This window comes from Megachile rotundata, chromosome 6, assembly GCF_050947335.1.
Source record: "Megachile rotundata isolate GNS110a chromosome 6, iyMegRotu1, whole genome shotgun sequence".
NCBI lineage: Eukaryota > Metazoa > Arthropoda > Insecta > Hymenoptera > Megachilidae > Megachile > Megachile rotundata.
In genome coordinates, this window is record NC_134988.1 from 9,727,746 (window position 1) to 9,750,516 (window position 22,771).

At 34.2% G+C, this 22,771-nt stretch overlaps 1 protein-coding gene across 2 annotated transcripts; it reads left to right on the top strand.

Annotated features, from left to right (window-relative positions):
- The first annotated feature begins 70 nt into the window (after window positions 1–70).
- Window positions 71–22,356, top strand: cad (homeotic protein caudal). Of its 2 annotated transcripts, XM_076532320.1 has the most exons (4): window positions 71–1,111; window positions 6,155–6,229; window positions 18,388–18,533; window positions 20,403–22,356. In XM_076532320.1, exons 1-4 carry the CDS (start codon window positions 514–516, stop codon window positions 20,694–20,696), a joined length of 1,113 nt encoding a protein of 370 aa, XP_076388435.1. In that variant the 5' UTR covers window positions 71–513; the 3' UTR covers window positions 20,697–22,356. The 2 variants fall into 2 exon arrangements, with proteins under 2 accessions (XP_076388435.1, XP_003703198.1); XM_003703150.3 differs by lacking the exon at window positions 6,155–6,229 and having other exon boundaries at window positions 89–1,111.
- The last annotated feature ends 415 nt before the right edge of the window (window positions 22,357–22,771 follow it).

Below are 22,771 nucleotides of genomic sequence, written 5' to 3' on the forward strand. Positions count from 1 at the left end.
CGGATAAACCGCGTCAAGCGCGAAAAATGTTGTCTATTTCGCGTGTTTTACATCGGGCCTCGTATCAGGGGCGTGAGAGACGCCTTCCGCGTTTTTTATCAGCCACTGATATCTCCTTCGGTTGTATCGTTGCCGGGACGCCATTACGAACAACGCTAGAATCGGTGTTCCTTGATTGGTGGACGTTTGGTGGCGGTGGGGATGAGACCGTGCCGTAGGCGGACACGTCGTTTCGGTTCGGTCGCACCCTTCGTAATCATAGAGCAGCAGACAGTCGTCGGTTCGGTGTCTAGTGTCAGTGTCTCTCCGAAAAGTTGGTCGTTAACGCGAACGTTATAGTTGTCCCGTGATGGGAGACCCGACGGTCCGTTGAACTCAGTCGACGTCACGTCGTCGTGCAGATCGCTCCGTTTCCGCCAGTGATCGGTGTCGTCCTGTGATCTTGAACGTTCCGTGATTAATTTTATTAGCAATCAGTTACGTGCGACGGGTGCACGGAATCAGCCCGGCCCCATGACGGACATCAGCAGCATCGGTATGGTCTCGTATTACAACCCCCTGGCGATGTACCGCCAGCAGCAGCCGGCTGGACAACAACAGTTGGTCCAGCAGGTCCAGCAACACGGTCAGACGCAACAGGCGCAACAACACACGGCGATCACGTCCACCGACGGTGGACAGCAATATTGGTACGGGTACCCGCACGGGCACACGCACCCTGCCCACCATCAAGCCCCTCAACAGTATCTGGACCACGCGGAGATGCTCTCCAATTGGTCGCATCCTCACACGCATCACTACACCCACATACAGTACCAACATCAGTACCAGCAACAACCGCAGATGACCACGGTGACAGACTGGAGCGGAGACGAGACCAGCCCCAACGTGGGCGCTGGAGAACCTAGCCCGCCCATCACCGTCAGCGGGAGCGAGATCAGCAATCCTGGAACACCATCCACTCCGCCGGCTAATAATAATAATAATTCGACCACTAATAATAATAATACTAGCCATAATAATAATAATACGACGCCTATGAGACCGGGACAGATCAGAAGCCCTTATGAGTGGATGAAGAAGACGTCGTATCAGAGTCAACCAAATCCAGGTTAGTTGAAATTATTGATAGAGAGAATGGGAGGCTGTTATAGTTGGTGAAAGGTGGAATGCGAGGATGGGTGAGGATTGATGTTGAGAGTAGAGTCTTGATGTAAGTTGGATCCTGGTTGGTTGAGACTTTTAACGCAAGTTGGATTCAGGTTGGTTGAGACTTTTAGCGCAGGCTGGATCCAGGTTGCTTGAGGCTCTTAAAGTAAGTTAGATTCTGAACCAAGTTGGTTGGGACTCGTAACTTGAGTTACATTTGTACTCAAGGTAGATTGAGACTTTTAGCGCTATTTGAGTTTGAAATCCTGCTTTATTGAGACTTTTAAAGTAAGTTAGATTCTAAACCAAGTATGTTGAGACTCGTAACTTGAGTCAGATTTGAAATCCAAGTGGGTTGAGACTTTTAGCGTAACTTGGATTTGAAATACAGGTTAACTGAGACTTCTAACGTCAGTTAGACTTGAAATCCAAGTTGGTTAAAATGTATAACGAAAGTTGCATTTGAGTCCAGGTCGGTTGAGACTCTTAGCGCAAGTTAAATTTGAAATTCAAGTTAGATGGGATTTTTGACGAAAATTTAAGTTAAAATCTAAGTTAGTTAAGATTCTTGACGAAATGTAAAGTCGAGCTAGGGGTTGAAATTTTGAACGCATGGCTGAATTGAAATTTGAGTTAGATGAGATTTTTGAGGAAGATACAATTGAAACCCAAGTTAGTTGAGGTTTCTAATAAATATTTGAAATTCAAGAGAGACTTTTAATGAGAATTAGAATTGAAATGCAGTTTGAATGAGATTTGTAGCAAAAAATTAGAAATGAAATGCAAGTTTGACGCAAGGTAAATTGAAATCAAGGTGGGTACCACGGGGTGCGCGCGCGACAAGATGAGCTCTGAAAGGAATACGACTTTGCGGAGAGTGGTAGTTTTTGAGATGTGGAAGAATTAGATTAAATCATGTGAAGTTTAGGTTTAAGGAACTGTAGCAAAGTAATGTATTTGTTCGGAACTTTCAAAGTTTTGTGGATTTGAAAATTGGGAAACTTGGGGATTTGGGAATTTGCGGATTTGAAAAGGGAAATTCTGCATTTGGGGATTTGGTTACTTGGTAATGGAGGATTTTGGAGATTTGGTAACTTGTTAATGTACAAATTTGGAGATTTGGTAACTTGTTAATGTACAAATTTGGAGATTTGGTAATTTGTTAATTTGGGAATTTGGAGATTTGGTAACTTGCTAATGTTGGAATTTGAAGATTTGGAAACTTGCTAATTTAGGAACTTGAGAATCTGGGAACTTGTTAGTTTAAAAATTTAAGAATCTGCAAACTTGTTAATTTGGAAATTTTAGAGTTTGGAAACTTGTTAGTTTAAAAATTTGAGAATCTAGAAACTTGTTAACTTGGAAATTTGAGAATCTAGAAATTTGTTAATTAAAAATTTGAGAATTTGCAAACTTGTTAACTTGGAAATTTGAGAATCTAGAAAATTGTTAACTTGGAAATTTGAGAATCCAAAAACTTGTTAACTTGTTAATTTAAAAATTTGAGAATCTGCAAGCTTGTTAACTTGGAAATTTGAGAATCTAGAAAATTGTTAACTTGGAAATTTGAGAATCCAAAAACTTGTTAACTTAAAAATTTGAGAATCAGAAATCTTAAAAAACCCCAAATTAACAATGTAAAAACACGAAAATTCAAAAGACTAAAACCAGAAAAATACAGAAAGAAAATCCAGTCCCAAAAATGTACAAACACCTCTTTCAAATTTGAATATCCTAAAATTGGTCTTAATAATCAGACACAAATACTACTTACATCGAAATTAGCACTCAATTCAGAGCTCTTCTCGTGACGCACGCACAGGTCCTCGAGCAGCCCAAGAAACTTAATTCTAAAATGGTACCTCAGATAACGGCTGCTTGTTGCGTCAGAATGTAATTTGCTCTAATTGTTTACATAAAATTAATCAACGACACCCAAAATTATTTCAAACAGTCTGTACGTTGATCAAGAAATCCTTTCAAAAACAATCATTTCTGAATAGAAACTGTACAATATTCTCTGGCAAAATCTTAGGAATATCTCATAACTGTTAACCTAATTCAGATTTCGAAGTAAGCACAGTATCCTAGGACGTTGTTTTTCTGTATCAACATACGATATTTACAACTTCGACACAAGGGTACCATTGCTAGACTCTGTTTACGAAATTTGAAGATTTTATTAAAAAGCACAAACGGTGAGAAATTGTGAAATTTCAAAGAGGAGCATAAATTGTAAATTGTAATTTAAATGATACTAAAATATTCGGGAAGATTATATTTAAATTTTTGATGTACGAAGAGTAGATGTGAATTGACGTTTCTTCATTGAAAATCGACCGTGAAGAAATGTGCTGTTTATAATCGATGTTTGTCAACGTAACTGATCGATATTGCCTGTTCCGCATCGTCGGTTCAGGTAGTCTTTGTAACACCTTAGCACGTTACGATTTAAAACTGGAATTGTTAAATATGAATCGTTTGATTATAGTTCATGAATTTGTAAATTAATATATTTGTATATTGTTTATTTGAGAGTAGAGAAATTTTGAAAGATTAAGGTTTAGAATTTAGAATTTAAGAAATGAGTTAGGAGGCTTCGGAAGACAAAATGGCGAGAAGGTTCTACTAGCGGCTGGAATGTGCTAGAAGCATCGTGTTTAACTTGGAAGAGTGATGGAGACACTTTTCTTGCAGTTTGCAAATTTTTTAAGCTGATAACTTTGGGATTTGAAAATTTTGGGGTTTTGGAAATTTGAGAATTGGATGATTTAGAAATCTGGAAATTTTAAGTTTTAGAAATTTGTGAATTTGGGAAGTTGAGGATTTAGGAATTGGGGAATTTTTAATTTTTGATTTTTTTAAATTTGGGAGTTTGGAAATTATTAAATTTAAGAATTTGAGGTTTGCAAATTTAGGTATTTGGAGTTTAGGAAATTTGTGAATTTAGGATTTGAAATTTTGGATATTTGGAGTTTAGGAAATTTGAGAATTTGAGGTTTGCAAATTTGGATATTTGGAGTTTAGGAAATTTGAGAATTTGGGGTTTGCAAATTTGGATATTTGGAGTTTAGGAAATTTGAGAATTTGGGGTTTGCAAATTTGGATATTTGATGTTTAGGAAATTTGAGAATTTGGGGTTTGCAAATTTGGATATTTGGAGTTTAGGAAATTTGAGAATTTGGTGTTTGCAAATTTGGATATTTGGAATTTAGCAAATTTGAGAATTTGGGGTTTGCAAGTTTGGATATTTGGAGTTTAGGAAATTTGACAATTTGGAAATTAGAAAATTGGGAATTTGGGAATTGGAAAATTTCATCAATTTTGATTATTTCCAAATTTTTAAATTTGTAACTTTGAAAGCTTCTAAATTTATAAATTCAGAATTTGGAAATGTATGCACTTGAAGCTTACTACATTTAAAAATTACCAAATCATCAAATTTACTAATTTATTAAGTTGAGTATTAGAAGATTTGCAAATTTAAAAGTTTCCTTTATACATTTTGAAATTTGCATATTTATAATTTTAGAAATCTTCAACTTAATAACTTTGAACATTTCCAAACATCCAACATCCACTTAAGCAAGTTTAAACAAGCGGTTCCTCTTTTCGTTCCGCCATTTTGTTTGCAAGAACTGTGCTCCACAACTACATCTTTCCATTAATTATTATTTCTTAATAAAATTAGAATATAAACTAGAACTCTTCCGTCAGTATAAAATTCGATTAGGTAAATTGATTCGATTATAATTACTACACGATTCACGGTATCAAAATGGAGAAACGTTTCGGAGAAACAACCGTGGAGTACTTCGTGCACATCGTGCTCGGTTATAAACACGTCTCTAAGGTCTAGATATGGCGAACAATGTAAACACGGTAACAGACGAGCAAACATCTAATTGCTCTCAAATATTTGTGAGATAATCTCCGTCCTCTTGGTGTCGCCTCGATTTTCAACCGGACCAACTATACACGTATAATGTTACCTGTTCAAATCCTACCGAAACAAGTATTTCTACCGATAAAATTACTACATATATTACGTTCTAATTGTTCTTGTATTTTCGTATACAAAATTGAAGATCAGTTATTAAGGGAATTAACTGTCGGGTGTAAAATCGAAGATTGTTGAGAGATTTGGTGTGGTAGATTTTTGAAAATTATGGCGACGGTGGAGGATTTATGATGAGGGGGTTGTTTGGGGCCCAGCACTGTTAATTTTAATTCATTGTTTTGTTGTAAATATTTGTAGTTTAAGAAATGGTGTACAAGTTATAATTTGACAAATGGTGTAGGATTTATAATTTTAGAATTTTACAATTTTACAATTTTACAATTTTACAATTTTACAATTTTACAATTTTACAATTTTACAAATAGATGAAAATTTAATTTTTTATTGTTGTTATAAGTAAATCGTGTAATACTTACTCTTGGTAATTAGCAATATTATACTTTTCTTCAAATTTATTTCTAAGGCATAAATTGCAATTTTTAATGGGACCCCAAAAATCATTACGTTTCGAGTTCCTCCAAAACTAAATCACTGGTCTTCATTTTAATCCTCGTTTGACTAAAAATTAATGCTGAAAAGTTTTATTTCAAACGAAAATTAATATTAAATTACCTAAAGTGCTGTTTCAAAAGAAAATGGATTTGAAGCAGGAAAAAATGTTATTTAAAAAAGAAAAATAGACTTCAGAAAAAAATGTTATTAACAAAATTGCATCTCTAAGAAAAATGTTATTTTAAATAAAAATGTTCTTTAGAGAAAAATATTGTCTCAAAAACAAATATAAATTTCATACAAAAATGTCATTTCAAAAGGAAATGGTTCTCACAGAAAAATGTTTCAAAAGAATGTTTCATCTCCTAAAAAAAATATCCTTTCAAAAAAAAATGGTTGTCAAACAGAGAAGTGTTGTTTTAAAGAGAAAAGTGGATGAGAAACAATAAAAGATATGCAACAATTAAGCAACTATATTTTCTCATGTTGCAGCATGCAACATAACAATAAACTGCAACGCAAGTGCAGGTTCAACGATTCACGAGCTTTGCACCATCGACGCCCTCGGTACGATGTTACAATCATTATCGCTCGATTATTGCATTCCCGTCGTTGCTTTAATACCCTTGTTACATGTATATTATATTAGAAATTGCGTTCGATTGCATGTGTTGATATTATTCATTATCTAAAGCATGAATAATAATTATTGCAGTATGGCATGATCGTTTCGATGAAATTTTCGTCGATTATGCTGCATGGTTTTACTTCATTGAATTATACATTTGAAATCATTTGCTATCTCGTGTATAATTAAATTTATGATTAATAGCAATTTTGGTAGATTTACTGATTATGGTAATTCTCGTAATTTTGCAGTGACGCATTTAGAAAAGGGAGGCTATAGAACTTGTACCTGAGGAAGATAGAGGAAAAAATATTAAATAGTGTTGTTAGGAATTTTTCTTAAGCCTTCATGTTTTTAGGAAAAATAAGATTTTTTTATATTTTCTATTGTAGAAATTTACAAAATTATTATGAATGAACTACTTGTGAATTAACTATTATGTATTAACTACTTATAAAGGGGGTTGAAGAACTCCTACCTAAGAAAGATAGAGGAAAAGATACTAAATAGTTTTCTTAGAAACTTCTCTTAAGACTTCACATTCTTCGGAAACCTAAGATTCATTTACATTTTCTATACATATTATAGAAATTTACAAAAATTATTATGAATGAGTTACTTGTGAATTAACTATTATGCATTAACTACTTCCAAATTAGGTGCTAACTCTTGTAGAGAAGTCTTGTCAAAAAATCTTGTAAGTTCTTGTAAGCTCTTGTATGTTCTTGTAAACTCCATAAAAGAAAAAGAAAACTATATTTTACTCTACAAATAAATTTATAATGACCCGCTAAATATTACTGAACGTGTACCAAAAATATTTCACTAATACTTGTATTAAAAGTACACAATATAAACTCGTTCAATTTAAAACTAAATCTGCATCACTGCATATTACAAAATCGTCATTACATTTCTCTATCTTCCACTACGTAAATTCACCTAAAATTCAGAGCTTTATACAATCATGCTTAGGTACAGAAACTTCTCGTACCCTTTTCCTTTCCACAGTTGTACCCTACTTGTCCCTTGTTCCTTTACCATTGCAGTACCTCAAGATACCTTTTATTACCACAATACCTTTTATTATCTATGTTTCATAGTTATATTGCAGATAGTCGTATAATTCAAAACGTATTCTAAAATTTTCCAGTTCGTTCCTGTTCGTTGAACGACTTTTTGCCAGTCATTATTAATCGTAATGATTCGAACGTTCGCGACGGCGGCCGCCATTTTGGTAGCGCGAGAAGATTGCTGTATTTGAGCGGTTCTCAGCGTTCTTTTTATTAGTTGGAGACACTTGGAATTAGGATAACTACAGAGGCTAATTTTTTAGCTTACAAAATATTTTATTTATAAATTTTTAAATTACTGAATTTGTAAATATTTTAATTTATAGGGTTTTTAATTTTGTAGATTAGCAAATTTAAAGATTGATGCGCTAATTCTTGGATTTGTGGATTTTTAAATTCTTAGATTTCTGAATTTTCTAATTTTATTTGTGGATTACAAGATTTTATAGATTTTAGATTTGCAAATTTTTCGGTTTCTAGATTTCTACATTCTTGAATTTCTAGATTTCTACATTATTGAATTTCTAGATTTCTTTATTCTCAAATTTCTAGATTCTCAAATTCTTAAATTTTTAGATTTCTGAACTCTCAAATTCCCAGACATATAGATTCCCAAATTTCCAAATTCCTTCATTTAGCGAAGTTTGAGAATTTTCAAAATTAGGAACTTGACAATACAGAAATTTCTAGTTTATTATGAAAATTTCAAATTTGAAGGGTTACTAATTTAGTTATGTTGAATTTTGATAATTTACTAATTTACTCATTTGATAGCTTGATAATTTGACAACTCGACACTTTAATGATTAAATAATTTTCAAATTTTTACATCTAAACTTTTAAAACCTTAAAATCCCCAAAATTATTAAACATCAAAATCAGTAAACATCTAAAATATTTCCAAATACAAAATTCTCACACACCTCTATAATTTCCAAAATCACCACCAAAAATTCATACATCTCAAACAACTACTAGTACTCCCCACATTAAACACAATCACAAGGTTTTTCCACCTTTTACGCTTTACAAAATCTTCGGTCCCGATACAATTAAGTCATAAAGTTATTCAAGCAGTTTGTTTTGCCAACAGTAAAGGCTAATTATAACTGGTCGTCAACTTAGGGTGGTGTCCACTACAATTTCTCGGGAACATTTCGTGCATTCGTCATCGCGAGAAACGGCTCCATATCCATGAAACAGGACCGAGCGGTTTGATTCATGCACGGGTACGACCCTTTTACATTGTTAACAAGATTTTACCCTAAACTTGAGGGTCGACAATTAAGTCAGTGTGACAGGGAAACACAATAATAAGATGAAGGGAAACTTCGCGTATACCTAAACCTAGACTAAACTTATTTGTACACGAAGAAGCCACGATGTTCGATTCAGAGGTGCGTTTCTATACCTTGTTTCGGCCTGGGATGCATTCTGACATTGTTTGAGGCTATTTCGAAACCGTTCTAAGCTCTCCAATAAAACTCGACCTGTTCCATCTTTGGACGTAGCACGCGTACCAAAGAAGCCTTGTGAAACTTTTTGTGGAGGTAGTTTTTCGAACTTAATCGCGACGAAGTATTTTAGATAGATAGTTTATATAATTAGTGAGACAGTTTATACAAGTGCATTTTAAATAAAAATATATGTAGAGGTTTTTGTATGTGAATAGTATTTTGAAAGTAGTGTTTGTTAGACAATTGCTTTTTGTATATTTTTTGGAGAGGAAGAAAATAGAAATGGGATAGAGTGTGTTCCAATATGGAGACTTTAGGACAGTTTACAAAAATTATGTATTAGTAAAAGACACGAATGTCTTCCTTCTATATGAATATTATTTGCATTGCTAAGAGTAATATTTGTTATTAAACAATTACTTTTTGTAAAATAATTCTTTTGAGAGGAAGAAAATAGGAATGGGATAGAGTGTGTTTCAATATGGAGACTTTAGGACAGTTTACAAAAATTATGTATTAGTAAAAGACACGAATGTCTTCCTTCTATATGAATATTATTTGTATTGCTAAGAGCAATATTTGCTATTAAACAATTGCTTTTTGTAAAATAATTCTTTTGAGAGGAAGAAAATAGGAATGGGATAGAGTGTGTTCCAATATGGAGACTTTAGGACAGTTTACAAAATTGTGTATTAATAAAAAAGATGTATATCTTCATACTATTGCATATGAATTTTATATGTATTGCTAGTATCTATTATTAAACAATTGTTTTTTGTAAAATAATTCTTCTGAGTGAAAGAAGTGGACGTAGAACAAAGTCTCTTCCAATATAGAGATTTTAACAAACTTTATAGAATTGCATATTAATCAAAAACATGAACGTCGTTCTCATACTATTGAAAGCAATATCTATTATTAAATAATTGCTTTTTTATAGAATAATTCTTTTGAGTGAAGGAAATTAAATTTTCATGACGTATTTAATAAAATAAAAAGAGATGTTTCGGCGCGTATTATGGAGAAAGTTTCAGTTGCAGATGTATTTCGGTGTCCTCCATTTTGGAGCCTGTTTCGCTGCTTCATCTTACGGCGTCTTTGAATGTGTTTCTAAACTAGCTTTTGTGAAATACGATTTTGTTCTAAATTTTGTTGTTTTGTGGTGAATAATTGAGTACAAATAAAATAAGTAATTACTTGTTATAATATAAATTGTAATAATGCAAGTTCGCGATAATACACGACACAAGGTTTGCTTTTCAAGTTTGAAATTAATATAAATTACGGTCAATACATATTTGTATTCGGAGGTTTCTTCATTGTAGGCAAGCTTGAAAATCTTGAGATATTATAGAATTTAGTTTAAAATAAATCCAAGAAGGTTTTTAGACGTAAAATGTATTCTTTTATTACTACATATAGAATACCATTTTATGATAAAATATAGTAGGTATTTTATTTGATAAAAATACTGGGAAGTTTAGAAAAATAGAGAAGTGGAACTTTTGATGTTTTTGAGAATTTTTTACTTTAGTAACTTAGAAATATAGAAATTCTGAAATTTAGGTTTTTGGGAAATTGGCAATTTGAGAATTTTGACAACTTAGGCATTTAAGAATTTAGGAATTTAGAAGCTTAGAAGTGTAGAAATTCGGAATGGTAGGAATTTGAAAGTATAGAAATTTGGAAGTGTAGGAATTCGGAATGGTAGGAATTTGAAAGTATAGAAATTTGGAAGTGTAGGAATTCGAAAGTGTAGAAATTTGGAAGTCTACGAATTTGGAAGTGTAGAAATTTAGAAATTCATAAATCTAAAAATATAGAAAATTAAAAATATTGGTATTTAGAGAGTTCAACAACTTAGAAGTTCGGAAATTTATAAATTTAGCAATTTATAATAGACAGTTAGGATTTTATAAAGATTGAGAATTTAGAGACTTAGGAATTTAGAAACCTAAGAAGTTGGGGATGTAAAAATTTGAGAACCTTCAAATTTGGAAAGCTTGAAGTTCAAGAACCTTCAAATTTGGAAAGCTTGAAGTTCAAGAATCTTCAAATTTAGGAATATAAAAACTTGAGAACCCCTAAACTTCCAAATCTACAATTTTAACTTAATCCAAAAATCTAAAACTCTAGAACCACGAAAATCCAAAAATTCAGAAATACAGAACCTCCAGCACCCTAAAACTCAAGGCTCTAAAAATTTAAAAACCTAAAAGCTTGTCAATCTATGACCGAAAAAAGATTGAAAATCGCAACCTTAAAATTTCAAAGTAGAACCAACATAAAACAAAAACCAATAATTTAAATTTGAGAGTCCAATCGAATAAATCCACGTTAAAGAACACCTCAAAAGTGTATATCTCCATCGCACTAAAAGGAAAGAAATCTCATAATTCAGAATGGCAAGATTAATCAGCTAGACAGGTTCTCGCTGAACGTGCGTCGGATACTTGATATGCAATATACAAATGTTACACGGCACAATAGAGGTAATTGTGATGCCGTTGACGAATGGTACCCGTGCGAGTCGCGAAGCGTAGGAGATCGGCTATATAGAAGGGGGGTTGTCAGAAGACAGTCAGGAAAAGCGGGACACGCGGTTTCACCATTTCACCGTGCGAAATGGAAGAGCAAACGCTATAATGGGGTGGCAACGAGTCCCACGAGCCCTGTTTCTTTACTCCCTCGCTCACCCCTCTTCTTGTCTCTTTTTATTCTCACTCGTACGCAAAATATCTCCAACCAGAAATGGTTAGAGTGAAACGATCAAATCGTCGGACAGTTTCGCTTGATTAAACACGAATTTGTGACAGTTAAACCGACTGGTTTTCTTCCTTTTTTTTTTTTGTTTTGTCGTGTGGACACTTTTAATTAAATTAGACCCGTGTTTCGAAAGAACGTAATCTTTGCGCAAATATTGCAACACGATTCTCGAATTCTTCCATTTGGTTAAATATCTTGCTGACGGAGTTGGCTTACAACTGGTCTTATCGAAGAGACTCTTCTTATGTAGAGACAAATTTAAAAGACTTTGGGAGAAATGATTATTTTAAATGATTATTAAAAATGTAGTTTAAAATTGTTAGAAATATTGGCGTTATATGTGTACTTGCTTTTAAAATCAAAAATGAGATGGGAAAATAAATAAGTACATATTGTAGGATTAATTAATATGTACAACTATTATTCTTTGTCTTGATCAAGCATGAGAGACATTTTAATAAAAGTACGACACAATTTTTAGACAATATTAATTGTGGAACCTCAAACCAGTCATTTTGACTGGCTGCTTTAGTGATAATTGTTGAATATTAATATTATATGCTTGATGTACTTGATATGTTTTATTATAATATATTTTAATGTCTTTTACAATTTTTTAGACAATTTTTCAGACGATATTTGAGACAATATTTAAGATAATATTTAAGACAATATTTATGACAATATTTATGACAATATTTATGACAATATTTATGACAATATTTAAGACAATATTCAAGATAATATGTAAAACAATTTTTTAGATAAATTTTTAAACAGATTTTTAAATAAATTTTTAGACAATGTTTTAATCAATATTTTAAACAATGATTCAAACAATATTATTGATAATATTATAGACAGTATTATGACAGTATTACAGACAATATTTTGGACAATATTATAGACAATATTATGGACAATGTTTTAGACAATATTTTAGACAATATTTTAGACAATATTTTAGACAATATTTTAGACAATATTTTAGACAATATTTTAGACAATATTATAGACAATATTATAGACAATATTTAAGACAACATTTTACACAACATTTTAGACTACATTTTGAACAACATTTAAGACAGCATTTTAGACAACATTTAAGACAGCATTTTAGACAACATTTAAAACAGCATTTTAGACATTTTAGACAACATTTAAAACAGCATTTTAGACATTTTAGACAACATTTAAGACAGCATTTTAGACAACATTTAAAACAGCATTTTAGACGACATTTTAGACAACATTTAAGACAGCATTGTAGACGACATTTTAGACAACAGTTTAGACAATACTTTTAGTAATTTCTTGTAAAATTTGCAATTTTTTAAACATCATATATTAATATCACATATCGAAGCTAACAATGAAAAAATTTCACACAAAGTAAACTTTGAAATCGATAAAATAACAAAATGGTTTCATACTCGCTCGTAACATAACCTAACTTTACAAATGCAAAATATAACCTCCTAAAACTAAGCAATGTAACCTCTAAAATTGCAACTTGCAATACTGAAACGATTGTAACAGAGTACAATAGATTTGCTATGAACATGACTGACCTGGTGTAACAATTACTCTATTGAGATCACCAGCAGTAGATCCGTGCGTTGACAAGGAACCGACCGGTTTCCGATATCAGAAAGATGAAAAAGGCCGCCGGTAATCCTTGCCGACTCGCACACAATCGCGTTACAACGAAAAATCGACCGTTCTCCCCGTCAAACAACGTTGTCCTCGAGGGATTTCGATAGACCTTTTTTATTCGGACGTAAAAGTTTAAGTGGATACAACCCAAACGGCTAAAACTTGAGGTGGCAACAATTCCATGTTGCACAACTTCTTTCTTTCTCTTTTTCGGTTGATAATGACAAATAAAAAGATGCCGAAACACGCCAGGAAATGATCGTTAGCTTAAAAACGAAGGTTACAATAATTAAAGTAATGCCGTATAGGGTTTGGAATTTTCTGCTCTTTCGTCTTTTTTTTTTGATTCGATGACAATCTACAGAGATAAAATACGTCTGTCGATAAGATTTAATGATGTTTTATGTTTGTATACGTGCATCGAGTTTGAGCGACGATTATGCTCAACATGACAAATATTTGCTTTGTCGAACAACTTACTTCGGAAATAAGTACGACACGCGAATGGATGCAGTTTACACTCCTTTGTGCTTTCTGACTTGCAAATTGTTGACTCGTTTGATGGTCGTTTTATCAATTCGGTGGTTATGTTTGGTAACATTGAGTGACTCAACTTTATTTCTGGAAATATTAGCAAGTTGTTTCTAATTTTTATGTTAAGAACAGGGTGGGGTACTCTTTAAGCAATGTGGTAGAATGTGGATTGGACTTGTGATGTTAGGAAGGTTGATATTTGAAAATTTAGTATAAAATTTTAGATTTGGAAATTTTCAAATGTAGAGAGTAATAAATCTCTGAATTCTCAAGTTTTTGAATTATAAGTTTAGTAATGTTCAAATATGAAAAATCTTAGTTCATTAAATTAAGTTCATTCTCTAAGAGCCATGTGACAATATGTAGATTGGACTTGTGATGTTAGAAACATTAATATTTGAAAATTTAGTACAAAACTTTAGATTTGGAAATTTTCAAATATAGAGAGTAATAAATCTCTGAATTCTTAAGTTTTTGAATTATAAGGTTAGTAATATTCAAATTTGCAAATCTTAAATCACTAAATTTGCAAGTTTCCAAATTTACAAAAATATAACCTTACAAATTTAAAAAAATATAACCTACAAAATTATAGCCTTTGAGAATTTATTACCCAAGTTCTTAATAATTAATGAACCTTGCAAAGTCTTAATGTAATATCTAGTTGAACAAATAATAATGTACATTAGAAAATATTTGATGAGACTGTACTATCCATTCGACACGATAGAATACATGTTTTATACTTCTTTACAAGGTACGTTTGAGTTGTAGCGCTATCGTTCCTGCAAAAGCGTTAGAAATACTCGTGATAACGATCGACCGCAATCTGAGCTACGCAAAAACTGAAAATTCCTCTCTTAGCTGTCATATTTGATCGTTTACACTATATACATATTTATACTATGTACACATTTATATTCTATTTATGTCAATTCGGAAGTCTTTCAATTTTGAAACATCCCAGTGCAAAATTTCAAGCTTACAAATTTCCTAATTTTAAAATATCAAAATATCCAAATTTTATTATTTGCAATTCTGAAGTATAAAAGTTCCATGTTGTCCAATTTCAAAATTCCAAAATTCTGTATTCTATAATTTCAAAATTCCAAAATTCTGTATTCTATAATTTCAAAATTCCAATTTCTCAGATCTTTCTGTTCCAAAATTTCAAAATCCTAAATTTCTCACTTTAAAAATTCTAAAATATCAGATTTCGCGGTACTAAAATTTCAAAATTCCAAATTCTCAAATTTCAGATCTCCCAAATTCCAAATCTCTCAAATCCCGAATCTCTCAAATTCCAAATCTTTCAAATTCCAGATCTCTCAAATTCTAAATCTCTCAAATTTCAGATCTCTCAAATTCCAAATCTCTCAAATTCCAAATCTCCCAAATTTCAAATCTCCCTAACTCCAGATCTCTCAAATTCCAGATCTCCCAAATTCCAAATCTCCCAAACTCCAAATCTCCCAAATTCCAAATCTCCCAAATTCCAAATCTCCCAAATTCCAAATCTTTCAAATTCCAAATCTCCCAAATTCCAAATCTTTCAAATTCCAAATCTCCCAAATTTCAAATCTCTCAAATTCCAGATCTCTCAAATTCCAAATTTCTCAAATTCCAAATCTCTCAAATTCCAAATCTCTCAAATTTCAGATCTCTCAAATTCCAAATCTCTCAAATTCAAAATCTCCCAAATTCCAAATCTCCCTAATTCCAAATTTCCCTAATTCCAAATCTCCCTAATTCCAAATCTCCCTAATTCCAAATCTCTCAAATTCCAAATCTCCCTAATTCCAAATCTCTCAAATTCCAAATCTCTCAAATTCCAAATCTTTTAAATTCCAAATCTCTCAAATTCCAAATCTCTCAAATTCCAGATCTCCCAAATTCCAAAATTCCAAAGTTGCCAGATCTGCCCGTTGCAAAATTTCAAAATATCAAATCTCCCACTTCCAAAATTCCAAATCCCCCAATTTCAAACTTGCTAAAATTCTAAAAATTCTCAAAATTCCCAAAATTCCCAAAATTCCCAAAATTCCCAAAGTTCCCAAAGTTCCCAAAATTCCCAAAATTCCCAAAATTCCCAAAATTCCCAAAATCCCAAAATTCCAAAATTCATCTCCCCCAAAAAATTGATCACACCACTCTACACACAATCAACCACACACAAATACTCCTTTAAGAAGAGCACACACATAGAAATTGATATTTTCCACGAGCGTACGTGTTTCAGTAACGTTCGTGATTTCGTGCCAGCCATGCTGAATCCATCTACATATATATACATGCGTACCATCGAAAACCGTAAGGTCGAAGCTTATTCGTGATGTCTCGAAGGCCTCGAGCATTCTTATCGAGGAGTGGTGGATTAACGTGCACGCCTTTGATCTTTGCCGGCCAGGCCTTATCTAATCGTTTTCCTTTCTCTCGTTCCGTCCCGTTCCCTTCTCTTCCCTTCCCGTCGTTCCCGTTTTCGTTCCCGTTCCGTTTCGTTCCCTTCCTACACGTTCGTAGATTTTGTACTATACTCGTGTAATCGTTTTCAATGCCACGTTCAATTCACACCGTCGCGAAACACGCTTTGCCCTCTGCCATTTTATCGAAGCCCCTTCGGATATCTTTTGGAGAATGTTTCTGGGTTTATTGGAATCAATGGTCCTTCAGATTTTTGTATGGATGTTTAGAGATTTTTGTGGAGATGTTTACAGATTTGTTTTGTAGATTTCGTGGATGTTATTTTGGTTTTGGGGATTTCGATTTTGGTATTAGGGTAATTGTTAGTTGAAGGTTTAGGGGCGATTGGGAGTTGGAAAATTGGGAATTGCGAAATTTGGAATTGGGGTAGGTGGAATTGGGAAATTTAGAAGTTAGGAGATTTGGAATTGGGAAACTTGGAAAGAGGTTTTTGGGAAATTGAAGATTTGGATTTTTATGAGGTTTGTGATGTGGAGATTTGGAGGTTTTGAAATTTTGCAATAGGGGAAGTATGGGAATTTGTGAATGGAAAGATTTTAATATTTGAGACTTTGAGGATTTAAGAATTTGGGAATTTGGGAATTTAGGCATTTGGAATTGTGCATTTTAACATACTTGGAAATTTGGAGATTTGGGGATTTAAGAATTTGTTAATTTGGGGATTTGGGAATTTGAGAATTTGTTCATTTGGGGATTTGGGAATTTGGGAACTTGGGAGTTTGGGTGTTTAAGGATTTGAAGATTTGGGGATTTGGGGATTTGGGAATTTGAGAATTTGAGAATTTGAGAATTTGAGAATTTGAGAATTTGAGAATTTGGGGATTTGGGAATTTGGGAACTTGGGAACTTGGGAACTTGGGAACTTGGGAACTTGGGAGTTTGGGTGTTTGGGTGTTTAAGGATTTGAAGATTTGGGAATTTGAAGATTTGGGGATTTGGGAATTTGAAAATTTGGGTGTTTAAGGATTTGAAGATTTGGGGATTTACAAATGTAAAGATTTTAAAATTTGTACAATTAAACATTTGGTAATTTGTGAGTTTAAGAAAGTAGAATTGGTGCTTTATAAATTTGAGAGTTATGAAATAAGACATTTGCAAATTTGGGTATTTACGGATTTGTGACTGTAGAAATTTGAGATTTGGAATGTTAGATAATTAAACAATTAAAAATTTAGAAATTTAGGTTTCTAGGAATTTAAAAAATTGTGCATTTGAAAATTAAAAAACACAAGTATTTGAGAATATGTTTATAAAATAATATATTACATGTATTTACCCACTGTCTGTTAAGATATAATGCATTACATTAGGTACAATTATACAAATTTTAAAATAACTGAAGCATGTTTATAAGTCGTAAAGGCATCCACAACAAAGCATGATTAATAGAAACAATTTATTTTGCTTGTTGCGTTAATTGTTGGAAGCACTTCGCCTTCAGTGGACGCAAACAAGATACTCTGTCAGAAAGATTGAGGTTAACTGTTTTGGAATCTTTTTCCACATTTCCAAAACACAAATCACAAAGTACATATCTCTCATTCCAAATTTCTAAATATTCAAATATTCAAATCTCCCAATTCCAAATCTCAAATTCTCCAAATTTCCAAATCTCCATCTCTCAAATCCTTCTAACAATCCTCAAATAACTATCAATATTACAGCTAAACAAAAAACAATAACCCAATGTAACAATTTGACAAATCACAACAATTAACACCAACATACACATCAAAGTATTATATATGTATACCGTTCACATCTATTAAGTTAACATATGATCCCCTAAGTTCCGCATTTCCACCACCTGCCAACTCACCAGCCGCGCTCTACACATAATCTCCACGAAATCAAATCAGAATATTCCAGGATAGTTTCCTCACAATTTTTATTCCTCTCCATTCCCACTTTTTGCTCGAGCAGTGATTTATTGTTTACCTGCTTGAATGTTTTCAAATCTCGCTCGAATTACTTTATTAATACCCCTTGGCAAGATGTGGCTGCGAGTGTGATCGTCAAAAGCGCGTTATCTTCTTTAAACCGCGTTATTGACAAAAGAATTAGAGAAGCAGATATTAAGCGTGTAATAATGTCGACCGTTATCTTCGTCATCTTTCTTTTTTTCAGGAAAGACACGAACAAAAGACAAATACAGAGTGGTTTATACGGATCACCAGCGGTTGGAGCTCGAGAAAGAGTTCCATTTCAGCCGTTACATCACGATTCGCCGTAAGGCCGAACTTGCCGCGAATTTAGCGCTCTCTGAACGACAGGTGGGTAATCTTTTAATATTACTTTGATTTTTAATTATAAAGTTACGCGGCCGGATTAAAATTATTTAAGAGATATTGAAGATCTCAACGAAGATCCATTTTTAGAAAAATGGAGGTTGCAAGGTTAAATATTAACACGAAACTTATTTTGTAATAGATTATATTTAAAATTGTTCAGTACACGTCAATTTGTTAAACTGATATATAAAAGTTTAACTCTACCATGAATTTTTAGACTTTGCGACTTTGAAAGTGTTTAATTTTGCTATTTTGGAACAATGAATACATGTATGAGTCGCTGATGATAAAAAAGTTTAATTGTATGATAAATTGTATGATTGTATGAAATGTAAAGACTTAAAAAATATAGTAAATTAATTTTCATAAGTATTATAGTCGCTTTAGTTTCATTAGAGACGATTGATGTTGTATTGTAATTTGAAAGTGGCGCGTCGGTCGCAGTGAAAATGGCCGCCAGTAGCCAGACTAGTAGCGGTTCTGTTAGGAACTACAGAAACTTAGAATTTGGGAAATATGTGACTTCGCAAGTGAGAAAATTTGAGAATTCGTAAATGTAGAATTTTTGAACTTGTGTAAAGTTTGGAACCTGGGGACTTTGGAACTAAACTTCTGAAGTTAGGATCTCCTAAAGTTCCAATCTTTCAAAGTCTCAATCTCCCGAAGTATCAGTCTCTCGAAAATCCGATGTTCGAAAGTCCGAATCTTGCGAACTACGAACCACTTCAAGTTTCAACCTTCCATAGCTCCAACCATTCAAAGTTCCAATCCCTCAAAGTTTCAATCCCTCAAAGTTTCAATCACTCAAAGTTTCAATCTCTCAAAGTTCCAATCACTCAAAGTTCCAATCACTCAAAGTTCCCATCACTCGAAGTTCCCATCACTCAAAGTTCCAATCACTCAAAGTTCCCATCACTCAAAGTTCCAATCACTCAAAGTTCCCATCACTCAAAGTTCCCATCACTCAAAGTTCCCATCACTCAAAGTTCCCATCACTCAAAGTTCCCATCACTCAAAGTTCCAATCACTCAAAGTTCCCATCACTCAAAGTTCCAATCACTCAACGTTCCCATCACTCAAAGTTCCAATCACTCAATGTTCCCATCACTCAAAGTTCCCATCGCTCAAAGTTCCAATCACTCAACGTTCCCATCACTCAAAATGCCAATCACTCAAAGTTCTAATCACTCGAAGTTCCCATCACTCGAAGTTCCCATCACTCGAAGTTCCCATCACTCAAAGTTCCCATCACTCAAAGTTCCCATCACTCAAAGTTCCCATCACTCAAAGTTCCAACCTTCCAAAGTCCTAACCTTCCAAAATCCCAACCTTCCAAAATCCCAACCTACCAAAATCCCAACCCTTCAAAGTCCCAACCCTTCAAAGTCCCAACCCTTCAAAGTCCCAACCCTTCAAAGTCCCAACCCTTCAAAGTCCCAACCCTTCAAAGTCCCAACCCTTCAAAGTCCCAACCCTTCAAAGTCCCAACCCTCCGAAATCCCAACCCTCCGAAATCCCAACCCTCCGAAATCCCAACCCTCCAAAATTCCAACCCTCCAAAGTGCCAACCCTCCAAAGTCCCAACCCTCCAAAGTCCCAACCCTCCGAAATCCCAACCCTCCAAAGTCCCAACCCTCCAAAGTCCCAACCCTCCAAAGTCCCAACCTTCCAATCTCCCAACCTTCCAAACTCCCAACCTCCCAAAATCCCAACCTTCTCCCCCATCTCCCTAAAACCTGAAACTTTCAAAATATTCAAAAAAAAGTTTCCAAGCGTCCCTCACCAAGAGTCTTACCCCCCAATAATCTTCCAAACTAATCCAAAAACTCGCAACAATTTCTGTTTCCACAGGTAAAAATATGGTTCCAAAACCGGCGGGCGAAAGAGCGAAAGCAAGGCAAGAAGCGAGAGGAGTTAGACCAGAAAAGTCCGAAATCGATGGAAGGAGTACCTAGCGGAGCAATGGCCAGCCTGTCCCTCGGCGGAATGGGAGGAATGTTGGGTGGTCTGATGCAGAATGGAGGCTCGCCACCATTGGGACTCGGACACTCGTCCCATCACACCTTGACTTTGAGCCCGCCATCTGGACCTCTGCATTCGCACTCTCATCAGCACGCTCATCCTCACACGGTGTTAGGCTTGTGACCTGAAGAACCCGAGATCGCTGAAACTTGGTCCCGTCATGGCTGACCTAGCAGCACCTTCACACCGTCGGACTTTGCGACGGATTCGTAGTCGCGCGTGATTTTTCTGGACTATTTTCGAGACAGATAATCGACCCCGAAAACCGATGGGAGGACTACGATCGCGTTGTGACCCCTGTGGTCTTCGTTCTGTTGGGTCTGTTAGCACTTTTCGTTATCCTCGTGAAACGCGCTCGGGAGGAATTTCAGTGAACACCGACGGGGATCCAAGATGGCGACGCTCGTGTCGATCGCGATACAATTCTTCTTATATGCTCAGTATTATTTTCAATTTTGCTAGAACGAAGTTCTGACCACGATTTTTACCTAGGGATTTATTTTAACGAGCCGCGATCAACGCTTCGTGGAGGATTCAGAAATTGCCACTCATTGTCAAGACAAATTCACGAACCGCCGACTGACGATCGGATCTCCGACATTTATACGAAACGTATGGAAACGTGCAATCTTTGCCTTAGAAACCGCCAACCGCTGTACTTGTATCCAGTGGTACCGTCGCGTTAAGTTAGATTTTAAACGAGAAATTTATGATACGCACGGGGATGCGATTCGAATGAATTTCAACAAATTAAATAATAAATGGGTTCGTTCGCTTCTGCAGACTCGCAAGATACGCTCAGAAAAATATATAGGATACATCGTTTGCTCAGGGATCTGAAGATCCCACAGTTTCTGAGAGTGTAACAGAATCTTGCGAGTTACGATGGCATTTATTATTGTTGCTGTTAAATTCGCTCGAATTGCCCGAAGATTTCGAGGCTTTTCTGGGGAGGGGATCTGAAGAACTTAAAGAACGTATCGAGAGTACGTAGAAGAAAACAAGATGGAGAGCGAAACCGGGGTCCCCATACCCACGCGCAAGGACCGAGAACCCCGAGGATCCAAGTATACGTACGAGAGAAACGAAAGTAAAATTGTAAAACGGCGTATTCTGTATCGAAATGTCCGCGAACGAGATGCAATAAACGTGTACGCGGTATGTTTTTACAAAATACTTGTTAAACTCTTTTCGAAACCGTACGTAAACGTATGCCTCGAGAGAAGTCGCGTTGTTATGCAATTTTTAATCGTGCCGATTTTAATCTTCGACTTTTATTACCTTCTCGGTAAAACGAGTTTTATTTGGCTTTACTGCTACGCGTACGAATTGTAGATTCTTAGATCGAATTTTAATGACAATAAAAGATAAAAACACGAAAAATATAGAGGCTGTTTTCGAGAAGGAAATGAAACTGTAAGAGAGAGCCGTGTGCCTTGAGCCAACCCCCTCAACACGCGATCACGATTTCAATGTAAAACGCGAGCGTGTGTGTGCGTGCGTTGTTGTTGTATGTATGTATGTATGTAAGAATGGTTTTAACGTAACATTAAAAATCTCACGTGAATTATGTGTACATAGTTAAATATAATAAAATATCTTAATTCGTAAGTTATTATATTAATTAAGGTTAGTAATATTAGGCTTTACGATCGTGTAAGATTCATTAGTATTTACGTTTTCATCGGTTTATGTATGGTTTCTTGTTGCGAGAGTTTAACAAGTGTTTTAAGGGAACATACGAGCAAAGAAATTTCAAAATATACGATCTAATGTTTAGTAATTCTGTCTACTTTTTATTCTACTCCCATGATGATCCAAATCATCAAACATTTAAATTAATCTTAATCGACAGCCACTGTGGACAGATTCCCACAAAGAAACTCACAGACACTCATATTTTTCATCATAAAAATTAAACATCTTCAAACTTACAACTTTAATGATTTACAAGGATGAAAATTTAAAAAGTTGACTATTAAAAAATTTAAAATACCTGGCAATATAAAAATCTCAAACCTAAATTCTGAATAATAAATCTAGAATTATGTTTCCTCAATTATGGTAAAAATTCAAAGTCACAAGAAATATAAATCTCAGAACAAAATTTGCAAATTGAAAAATTAATTACCTAGAATTAAAATTATCCTAAAAATTCAAAGTTACAAAAAATAAAAATCTCAGAACAAAATTTACAA